Here is an 11,491-nt window from a genome sequence, read left to right as displayed (position 1 = left end):
TTTGCAGCTGTGCTTCAAAATCTCTCTGAACTTGTTGATAAATCACAGACAAGATTTTGAAACAAATTTGCTCCTGCCTTTTGGGGTTTCTGTCTCTATCTGTTCTCTCCAAGAATCTGAGGGCAGTGATCTCAAACTGAGAAACTGGACATGTGAGCACCCCATTTACAAGGCTGGGGCGCTGTTTTACTATGTGGCACCATCGCGGTTGAATGAACGTCGTCAATGCCAGGTCTTGCTGGATAAGGTCACCTCCTGCTGGGCTGTGACTGGACACGCGGGAGAGCTCTGCGAGTGGCCTTGTGACTCGGGCCCCCACTGCATGCCTCTTGTAGGACGCATTGTGTGTGGGCGTCCCCTCCTCGCAGTCAGCATCTGGAGCCTGTTTCTGAACCTCACAGACCTGAGACTTTTTCCAAGGCGGAGTTGGAGGGGGGGCAGGGACGCAGAGGGTGTCCTGGGGACCCTCGTGCATTTCCTTTCCGCCCGGCTGCAGGTGGCTCCCGACGACAGCCCTGGGTTCCAGTCCCGCCTGGGGCTTCTCCTCACCTTCCTCACTTGTGAAGTGGGGGTCACCCCCACCCCGACCCCCAGCGTAGTGGCCGCTGAGGCCTCCAGCCGCGCCAGAAGCCCAGCAGCCTCGCCAGGGGTCCGGGCATCAGGGGGCTCCCAGCTTCTCAGCCCGCGACGTCTGCGTCCTCTGCTGGCTCCGAGGGGCGCCTGGATCCGTTGGCCAAGGCTCCCGAGGGCACCCAGGCATTTTGTTTCATCTCAGCCTTCCCTTTCTGGGGGCCCCTGGGCCCCCGCGCTGGCGGGGCTGCGAGAAGCATCCTGTGCCCCGCCCCCAAGTGACGCGCGCCCGACGAAGCCAATCAGAGCTCGCGGCGCGCGCCCCCCCACGCACCGCCCCCCCAGCTTAAGAAAGGGCGCGCGGGCCGGGCCGGGCCAGAGCGCCGCGCCGGGCGGAGCGGGAGCCTGCGCGACGGCGGGAGGCCCCGCCGCATCCCGCGCGCCTTCCTGCCGCCCTCGCGCGCAGCGCCCCGACGGCGCCCGCCTGCCAGCGCTCGGGCGGCGGCTGGAGTGAGCGCGGCGACGGCGGGATGCGGCTGCTGCTGGCCGCCTGCGTGGCGCTCGCTGTGGCCGCCGGGGCCCAGGACGGCCCGGCGCCCGGCAGCCGCTTCGTGTGCACGACGCTGCCCCCGGAGGCGGCGCGCGCCGGCTGCCCGCTGCCCGCGATGCCCATGCAGGGCGGCGCGCTGAGCCCGGAGGAGGAGCTGCGGGCCGCGGTGCTGCAGCTGCGCGAGACCGTCGTGCAGCAGAAGGAGACGCTGGGCGCCCAGCGGGAGGCCATCCGCGAGCTCACCGGCAAGTTGGCGCGCTGCGAGGGGCTGGCCGGCGGCAAGGCGCCGGGCCGGGCGGTCCCGGGCAAGGACACCATGGGCGACCTGCCGCGGGACCCCGGCCACGTGGTGGAGCAGCTCAGCCGCTCGCTGCAGACCCTCAAGGACCGCCTGGAGAGCCTCGAGGTAGCGGGGCGTGGGAGTCGTGGGGCGCACGCCGCGGAGGCGCGGGCAGAGGTGGGACAGGCGGTCCTGCCCGCGCGCGAGGCCGTGCGGGACACGACAGCCCTGGCGCACTCGGGCGCGGGAAAAACTGCGTTTCGGGTGCAGGGGTGGTTTTCGGTTGTGCCAGGGAACTTACGTGGCTCGCACCGCCCACCTTTGGCCGGAAGGAAAGGGTTAAATCCTCGCGCGCCAGGACTGCCCACGCTCATTCACTACTTCCCGAGGTCCGGGCTGGCGGACCCGGGCGGCCTCTGCTCGCTTCCTGCAAATCCCCTGGTCTCCCGGAGCCCGACACGGGTGACTGTGCCGGGCACGTGAGGCTGCCGCGTGAGGTCAGCTAACCCCCGGCGTCCCGAGTTTCCGTTTATAAATAAGGTCCGGCTGCGCCAGAGCCGGCGGAGGCCCGGGGTCGCGACGCGACGCGAGCGCGCGCGGGCGGGTCCCCCGCCACAGCCGGGTCCCCCGCCACAGCCGGAGCGCCTTGGAGGAGGCCTGGTTAACTTCAGAGACGTTCTGTCCGCGAATCGCGCGGTTCTAAGGTGTCCTTCCAGATTGCTCTGGGGGAAAGGGCCCAATTCCGGCCTCTCTTGGAAGGTGTGTACAGTTGGGAACTTAGAGTAATCGTCATTTAATTTCCACCCTTACTTTCCACCCTATTTAAGAAGTGTGGGTGTGTCTGTTCAACACGTTTACCAAATACTTCCGTACTAGCAAATGTTGGTTTCAATTAGAGGTGGTCATTATTGCAGAATTATTTGAGGCTTTCCTGTGGCATGATGGCAAAATACAGTATGTCCAGGATCTGTATATCCCTTGATTCATTATGATTAGTAACAGCTAACATATTTGGAACACTAAGTATGAGCTGGGGGTATTATCTAATTTTAACCCTTGCCACAATCCTGTGAGGCAGAGCCTACTAACTGCATTTTACAGTCTGGAACATTTAGAGAGATGGATAGTTTGCCAAGGACTCATGCCTGGGCAGTGGCAGGCTACCTCCAGAAGCAGCCTGATGAAAGAGAAGCAAACCAAGTAGGCAGGGAGGATTTAGAAATAGCACTAAAAGCGAAGATTCCTGGAATTCAGAGTAGTCATGTTTTATCTCGTTTTCCAGTGACATCTCTGCAAGGAACCTCGGTGCTGCACTGGGACTTGGGGGCTGTTTTCATGTCTAGATGCAAATGCATCAGCATTGAGTGCCATTTTATAAACTTTAAAAAAAATTCAAGCTGTGTTTTGCTTTTACCTGAGAATGAAAGATGTTGCTTAAAATTTTGGCTTTTTAGTAAGAGGAGCACAACAGCTTTCAGATAGGGAAAATGAAATCCAGAAGTTTCAAATATTGCAGCAAAGTAATTCTTGTCTGACTTTGAAATCCTTTTCATAACACACACGCACACACAGCATGAGTGAAACGCTAGTCTTTGTGCCACTGGTACGATTGATTTAGCACTCCCATTTTGGAAGCTTCTCCCGGTGTGGCGGGGCCATTAGAGCTGTAGGTCATGATTTCTTTTTAACTGGCTTTAATACTTCTCCCTCGTGTTTCCCCCTGCCCCAAAGCACCAGCTCCGAGGGAACGTGTCCAATGCTGTGTTGCCCAGTGACTTCCGAGAGGTGCTCCAGCAGCGGCTCGGGGAGCTGGAGAGGCAGCTGCTGCGCAAGGTAGCAGAACTGGAGGAAGAGAAGTCCCTGCTCCACAATGAGACGTCGGCTCACCGGCAGAAGACGGAGAGCACCCTGGACGCGCTGCTGCAGAGGGTGACTGAGCTGGAGCGCGGTGAGTGCCGAGTGCTTTGCTTGCTCCTCTGTCGCCCTCTGGCTGACGTCCCTGCAGGGTCCTCTATCCCTTGTCTTGGTTCTTGGCTGCAGTATAGAGAAAGCTGGCCTCACAGCATGAGGCGGGCAGGCAGAGAGGGGCCCGGCTCCACGGCTCTCTTGCCGATTTCCAGACGAAGCCACCTGGGTGAGGGAGTGGTTGCTCCTAGACCTCTGCCTGCTGACTCTGCTCCCAGGGTGCTGGGATGGGCGCTGAGGCTGCTGCCCAGTCATCTCGAAACCTAGCTGTCCTAGGTGTAGAAAACCACCTGGTGATTCCTTACCATCCAAGCAGCAGTTCCCCCCTTCCCTTCCCTCTTTGGCCCCTAGGCTGCTCCACTCCTTAGCCTTTCCGCCACCTGCAGCCTCTGATGTATTGGTCAGGCCTTTAAATGCCTTAATTGATTTTAACTATGTTTCTTCTGAATCTCCAAGCTGTTTGATGTAAATAGAGGGCACCAGCTTTCAGGGTATAGCCCCCTCTTCTGCCCCTTGGCTCTCCCAGCTCTAATTAAACCTATCTGTTGCCACTAAGCTAATATTATCTACACTGAGGCTTATTAAATCAGCAAGCCTGCCCACCTGCAAGGATAGAAACCATTTCTCTTTATTAGATAATCATGCCTTGGTGAAGAACATGGTCGTTTGCAGATTAAATACTAGTGGCTGTTTGTAGTGGAAAGAGGGGCTGCTGCCCTCTGCTCTGTCATTCACTAGTTATGTGCTCTGGAGTAAGTCACCTCACTTGTCCAAGCCTCAGTGCCTCAGCTGTGCACCCTGTAAAGTCAGGAGTTGGGGCTTTCTGGTTCTTTGTCTCAGTTTTCCTTCAGCCTAATGTGGGGCCTTGGATCCTGGCCTGGCCCCACCCTTGGCCCCCTCAGGTGACCTGTCTTCCCAGCCGTCGCTAGGTGCTCAGCAGCTCTGCAGGCTGTGTGGAGGGTTGGGTGCCCTGCCGTGGAGGTCTGGATGGGTCAGGTGAGACTGCACTATCCGCAGGGAGGAGTACGAGTAAATACTACATGTGGAGCCCAGAGTCTAGTATTTCTCCACTGCCTGCTGCCAGGAGGTTGAGAGGGTGATGCTAGGTTCTGCTGCTTTGTTTTGAACGTCTTCCTTGGATGGGTATAAACATGGCACCCAAGAGCTTCCTCATATGTTATTTGCTATGACAGAAAATGAGTTGGGGGTGGGGGTCACGGTGGAGAAAGGTTGATTCATTCTAGCTCCATCCTGCAGAAGGGGTGAGGAAGGGACTGATTCAGTCCACGAGTGACACATACAGTTTGGTTCTGAGTCCTGAGAGCCTGCCTGTCTTTGACAGCAATGGAGACCATCTGGCCTTTTGTGGAAACCTAGTAAATACTTGTTGAATGAGGGCATTTAGGCTCCTTCACTGGCAGCCTCTGGTCCCCAAATAAGAGGGAAGCTTTTGCTATGACAGCTCATGGAATTGGGTTGTACCCCACACATTTTGAAGTCTGGTAACGAGACAGGGTCTTGTCTTCTGTGTGTTTATTTTTTATGTTAATTTTGAGCTTAAATCAAAACTATTGAAAATTGCTCAGACCCGTTTAAGAATACCAGTTGCTTTCAAATATTTTAGAGCCATTTACATGGGGATAGCCAGGAAGATTCTCATCAGTCCTGGGTGGGTCCCGAAGGGTCAAGGTTCTAGCCAGCTTGTTACCCTCAGTGGGGAGGAATACCTCTGCATTCCTCTGCTTCCCACTGGTCCCAAACTGCAGGAAATGGTCAATAAATGCTATCTTCTCTTGGGGAAGAAATGGCAAATCATGAGCCATGTCGCTCACTTCTGAGTTAAGTGTCATGACATGGGCACCTGACTCCTCTGCCCTGGCAGTTGTGACTCTTTCCTGCAAGAAGTGACGTGGACTTACTGGCTTGACAAGTGTCTATCAAGTGCCTGTGACCCTGTAAACCTGTAAAATGTCCTTCCTCTATGCCCGTCAAGTGGGTTCCCAGCCCCGCCCTTGCTAAAGATTTCAAGGATATAACAGGACCTGGCTGAGGAAGGGTTTTCTGGCTTAATTCAACCGGAAAACTAAATCTAGCTTGACCCTACCTGGTTCTTCAAGCTTTGAAGAGTGAGGACGCTCTTGTTTACTGCTGAAATTTGGACAGTGGCTGCCTGGTAGCACTCCAGTGCTCCAAGGACTGACTTGGGTGTGGGGGGGTCCAGGGGAGCCACTGCCCTGGGCTGTGCTAGCAGGTGTGGGCTGAAGTGCTGCGGGACTTTCTTCTCCCAACAGGCAATAGTGCGTTCAAGTCACCCGATGCGTTCAAAGTGTCCCTCCCCCTCCGCACAAACTACCTGTATGGCAAGATCAAGAAGACGCTGCCCGAACTGTACGCCTTCACCATCTGCCTGTGGCTGCGATCCAGCGCCTCGCCTGGCATCGGCACCCCGTTCTCTTATGCAGTGCCCGGGCAGGCCAATGAGATCGTGCTGATAGAATGGGGCAACAACCCCATCGAGCTGCTCATCAATGACAAGGTGAGGCTGGCTTGGACACCACCTCCCCCATCACGGTTGTGATAAAGGTTGGGAAGGTGCAGGGAGTCTGACAGCTGGCTGTGGGGCTGTCCTCCTCATGGGAATGGCTCTGCACTGGCTCAGTCATGCCCTGGGCACCTGACTAGGTGAGGGGGGGAAGGGGGGAAAGGAAAGGACAGGGGGCAGGCAGCTGCAGCTCGTGGAGATCCAAGCTGAGAGTCTGCAAGAAGCAGCAGAGGGTTCAGGCCAGAGGTCATGGAAGGAACAGAATGAGCTGGGATCTCTGCGTGCCAGCCTAAATTGTCACTGGCCCTTAGGCCAGTCAGCGAAGGCCGCTCCCCAGGGCTGCACTGGTTAGAGGAGGGTGTGTGTGTGTCTGTGAGTGTAGGATACTTCTCATGAGCGTCTCTTTTTTAGGGCGGGTTGTTGAGATATAATTTACATACAGTGAAATTTATACTTTTTAGTGTATGGTTCGACCAGTTTTGACAAATGCATACAGCTCTGTAACCATCACCACAATTAGAATAGCGAAGAGTTTCATCATCCCCTAGATTCCTCATTCCCTTTGGTGGTCAGCTCCTGTCCCTGCCCCAGCCCATGGCTACCATTATCTATCTGTTCCCTGTCCATAATAGTCTTACCTTTTCCAGAGTAAATATCCCTTTATAATAGACAGGCTGGTTTTGACATTCAGGAGCATGGTCTCCCCAAGAGATTAGCCCTGGGCGTCCACGGGACCCTCTAGCGGCCGCTGTTACTTTCATTCTGAAGTCAGACTCCACGTAGCGAAAACTGTGTTCCTACATCCTCCTTGCTGGAGCTGAGCCTTTGAATAGCTGAACCCACTCCCTGGCTGCCAGAGCCCAGTGGGAACCCTCTCCCCCCACCCCCACTCTGTCTTTACTGAATGACCCGGGTGGAAATTGCTTACGCGGGAAGCGCTGTGTCATCCACATGCTGGGCTCCTTCCAGTGGTGACCACATCCATGAGCCCCGGGGATTAATTGTTCTAAATAACACCCTTGGATACAGCCCTGAGGATTGAGAGCCGTGCTTTCCTTGCGGTTTAGAGGTGTGGGAGCAGCCAAGTCCTGGGAGTGAGTGAGTGAGGAGTTGCTGGGACACCACCAGTAACAACAGGCCGTTCCCAGGGGAACTGGTCTTCGAGAACGCGCACGATGCTAGTGGACGGGCTCCGGATGGAAATGCCCTCCCTCCAGTTCTGTGCCCCCCCCCGGCCCCACACACATGTATTGTAGGCACCCACACACATAGTCCCCGAGGGAACTGTGTCCCTCAAACAACACAGTCCCACGACGGACGTTGGGGCCTTGCCTGTGGGGTGCAGGTACCTCGTCTATTATCCCGAGAAGTTTGCCCTGTAGGGTCCTTACTGTCCTTTGGGGTGTTCAGGACCAGCATGGGGGGCTGTCTCTTACATCTGATGTGTGGCACAGTGTCCTGGACCCTCAGGCCAGCCAGGAACAAGCGTGTCCAGTCGAAAGCAGGGCCACCCTGGCACCAGGGCTTGTGCCTAGGTGGCCCCTTTTCTCTTGAGTGTCTGATGACGTGGCATCTCCAGCCCAAGGGTCTCTCTGAGGTGGGTGGGCCAGGCATGTGTCACACATGGCAGAGAATGGGAAACCGGGGCGACTCCACGTGATGGGAGCAGCAGTGGGCCCCAGGGCCTTTGGTCCCCCCAGGTCAGACTTCTGGGAAACCCACAGGGGTCCTCACCACATGTTGCCACCCATAGGTCGCACAGCTGCCCCTGTTTGTCAGTGATGGCAAGTGGCACCACATCTGTGTCACCTGGACGACGCGGGATGGCCTGTGGGAGGCCTTCCAGGACGGGGAGAAGCTCGGCACTGGCGAGAACCTGGCCCCCTGGCACCCCATCAAGCCAGGGGGTGTGCTTATCCTTGGACAGGAGCAGGTGGGTACAGGGGAGCGGAAGGTGGGAGCGCTCACGCCAGACAAGCAGCTCAGGGGCAGGTCTGCAGGCCACCCCTCGCCTGCTCAGCTGTCTGCCTATGGGTGTGACGCTGTGGCACGGGCGAGGTCCCCCAGCTCTGCTCACACTGTCTGTGTTCTAAGGGGCTGAGGATCGGGTACCAGGTTGGGGCGGCGGGTTTGGACAGATTCCAGAATGGAATCCAGCACAGGTAAGCAGGAGTGTCCCTGAGTCACAGGTCAGGTAGCCACCCCGGGTCATCTCTCTGGTTGTTTGGTCTCTGCCAGGCTCCGTACTGAAGCAGGGTGCCGGGGACTGGTATGGCGTCTTCCAGGGGCTGCTGGCTCAGGGTCTGTGGGGTGCTCAGCCCAGTGGTGGGGGATGGGGGGAAAGCGAGGCCTCAGAGGCTGCCCCCCAGAAACTCGACACCAGGGAGAGGGGATCTAAGTTGGCCGTCTGCTCTCGGGCACGTCGGAGTTGACATTTCAAACCGTGTTTGAGGTTTGCTGATGGACAGTGAGAGAACAGACAGCAGGTGCTGGGGGTCTGAGTCCGGCTCCGCCTTGGCCCACGCCCTCCTCCCTTGTTACATCTCCCCCAGGAGGGGCTGAGAGCCAGGAGACCTGGGTCTAGTCCTAGCTTTGGGACTTTGGGCAAGTGTCTCCTCGCGTTAGCCTCGGTTTCCGCTCTGTAAACTAGATGGTTGGAGTAAAGACATCTCTAGAACCTGCCGAAATCAGTGGTCAGGGAGCGTGGCCAGAGTTGGGGGAGTCAGGAAAGTGCCCCGTGCCTCACCTCCGGCTCCCTCCCAAGCTGGCATCCTTCCCCCGAAGCTGTTCGTGTTCCAGGAGAATTAGCTCCTGAACCTGCACTGACACAGTTCTGTCCCCTCCCCAGGACACCGTTGGGGGCAGGTTTGATGCCACGCAGGCATTTGTGGGGGAGCTCAGCCAGTTCAACATATGGGACCGCGTCCTTCGTGCCCAAGAAATTGCCAACATCGCCAACTGCTCCACAAACATGCCAGGCAACGTCATCCCCTGGGTGGACAACAACGTTGACGTGTTTGGAGGGGCTTCGAAGTGGCCTGTGGAGACCTGTGAGGAGCGCCTCCTTGACTTGTAGCCACCTTCTCCTCTGTCCGGGAGGCTGGGGGTCCGCTGACTCCCCTAGTTCAACTGTGAATAAGCCTCCTGCCAGAATGGGCAGGGGCCCCCAAAGACTGAGGCTCTGTGAGGCGTTTGTCACCGGCTTATTTGTTCCTTACCAAGATTGTGTTGTTTGGGGGGCGGGGGTAGGGCCAGAATCCCCTGGGAAAAGCCCTGAGCTACAGGCGGGCCCATACCTGACTTGCTGCTGTGGGGATTGTCGTCCTTCAGGCCCCTGTTCAGAACCCCTGTGAATGCTTGGGCCCCCCAGCCTGTCCACCCTTAGATCCTTGGTGTCTCGTGTGCTCCTTCTGTCCGTCCCCTTTACAGGCTGTGCCGCCATCCCGCTGGAGTGGCCGTGTCCCTTTTGTGTTGAGTACATCCTGCTGTCCACTGAGCACGAAGGAAAGCAGCCCCACCCCCACCCACCCCTGCCCCCTAGAAGGGCCTTTCTCTTGGTGTTCTTTATACTTGAGTCTGTCCAAGGAAATTTTAAGCTTGAGGAGGGAAGCAGGCTGCCCAGACAATGCCCTGCCGTCTCCAATGTGTGTGTAGAGGGCATCTGTAGCTCCGGGAGGGGGCTGCGAGGGGGAACGGAATGGAGAGGGGTCGTGCAGTCATCCCTTCCCCTCTGTCACCTCTCCCTCAGACCACTGCTTTGTCACTGAGAATGGCTCTGAAAGGCCTCTTGTCTCCACTGGTGCCAAAAGTTCAGTTGCAGCTTTTACAACCTTTTGGTGTAGTTGGGGGAATTTCTTTTTCCCAACAGGAAAGAACAGCCATTCGCAGGCTCCCATTTTTGATGTCTCACCTCACTGTGAGGAATTTGCTAGTTTTAATTTGTTGGTTCCTGTAAAAGCATTTGACTGTGGCAAAGTATTTCCCCCAGAACTCTTTCAGGAAGTGGATGTCATTTGGCTGATGCATTTTTAGTGACTCCAGGCTGCTTTGTGTATTGGACAGAGGTTGTAGTAGTTTATTTTAAAGATAAAGTGATTCAGTGGGGAAATTTATAAAGCTAAATATTATATATTTTATTTTTCATACATGTTTGGAGTGCAAATCTGTGGAAATTCCATTTGTAGGACCAAGTTGACATGCCCATCTTGACACTGTATGCTACAAGAACCCTTCTGATGGAATTTTGATTAAAGTGCACTGGAAGACGCCTTGGCATTGATTTTCTTTGTGTCTGGGGTCGAGGGCAGGGAGGGGTGAGGCTTTGCAACCCCCCACATCCCCCAGCAGAACGATGGCCACTCTGGTTAGCCTGGGCCTGGCTGCAGTGGGCACAGCTGGGGCCAGCATCTGGTGGACCCACGGATGCTTGAAGCACTGTACCCTTCCCTCCTCCCTCCAGCCTCCCTGTCCCCAGCCAATTCCCTGTCTTCTCAACCAGGAACTGAGCTCAGCTAGATGACCCTCAGCTCCCTGTCCCAGGTTGGATGCCCGTTCAGCACCTACTCTGTGTACCCTGCCGTATATCTCATTCAGGGCTTCTAACAACCCCCTGGAGTCGCTAATCCAAGTTTACAGGTGAATACGCAGAGCAGTTAAGCAGTGACTTTGGGATCACGTAGCAGTGAAGGACAGAGCCAGATCAAAGCCAGCCTCGGGCTCCCAAGGTCCTGCCCCTCTCACTGCCCGCTCCCACCCACCCCTGCCTTCTGGTTTGGCTCAGAGGGCCCTAGTACCACTGCATCCTCGCAGTGCCACCTCGGTGTACCCACTTGGCCCAGGCAGGTGTGTTAATAGTCTCCCCATCTCCACAAATGCTAGGTACTCCCCCTCCCCCCCACTTTCCATTTTTGTTTCTTTACTCCATCTCAGTAGCTGCAGAGTCCCATCTTGGGTACACATGACACTGTGTGCTGGTGTACTTGGTGCTGAGTCCACAATGGAAGCTGTAACCTCTAAAGCCAAGCTCAGTGGGTGACTAAGTTTCCTGACGTTCATTTTCAATCTTGTGCATTATGACTTGGCAGGAACTGAATATCATTAGTGTTCAGTAGAACACAAAAACAGCCTGGTTATATACCCAATTAGTTAGCATTTCCAATTCTTTTCATTCTTTTGTTTTCATTCTTTTATGTCTATTTGGTATCATTTTCCTCCTGGGCAAAGGATTTCTTTTAACATTTCTTTCAGTGTAGAGCTGCTGGTGAGAAATGCTTTCAGCTTTTGTATGTCTGGAAACATATTTATTTCACCTTCATTTTCTAATGATATTTTTACTGGGTGGGGAATTCTGGACTGACAGTTTTCTTTATCTTTTAGGATTTTAAAGATGTCTTTTCATGTGTGTTGCTTCCAACAAGAGTTCTTCTGTCATCTTTGTTTTTGTTCCTCTAAACATAACGTGTTTTTTTCCCTCTGTTGCTCTAATACTTTGTCTTTGTCACTTGTTTTGGGAAATTTGATTATGATGTACCTTGGTGTAGTTTCTTAATTTCTTGCATTTGGAAGTGTTTCAGCCTTTATTTCG

General features: G+C 55.3%; 1 protein-coding gene across 1 annotated transcript; it reads left to right on the top strand.

The window, feature by feature from the left end:
- The first annotated feature begins 1,018 nt into the window (after window positions 1–1,018).
- On the top strand, window positions 1,019–10,175 carry NPTX2 (neuronal pentraxin 2). Its single transcript, XM_081035906.1, has 5 exons — window positions 1,019–1,526; window positions 3,132–3,348; window positions 5,657–5,901; window positions 7,661–7,840; window positions 8,756–10,175. The coding sequence occupies exons 1-5, from the start codon at window positions 1,101–1,103 to the stop codon at window positions 8,981–8,983; spliced, it is 1,296 nt and encodes a 431-aa protein (XP_080892032.1). The 5' UTR covers window positions 1,019–1,100; the 3' UTR covers window positions 8,984–10,175.
- The last annotated feature ends 1,316 nt before the right edge of the window (window positions 10,176–11,491 follow it).

Source organism: Rhinolophus hipposideros, assembly GCF_964194185.1.
Source record: "Rhinolophus hipposideros genome assembly, chromosome: 23".
NCBI classification, from domain to species: Eukaryota; Metazoa; Chordata; class Mammalia; order Chiroptera; family Rhinolophidae; genus Rhinolophus; species Rhinolophus hipposideros.
This window is presented reverse-complemented; position numbering and strand designations above follow the sequence as displayed.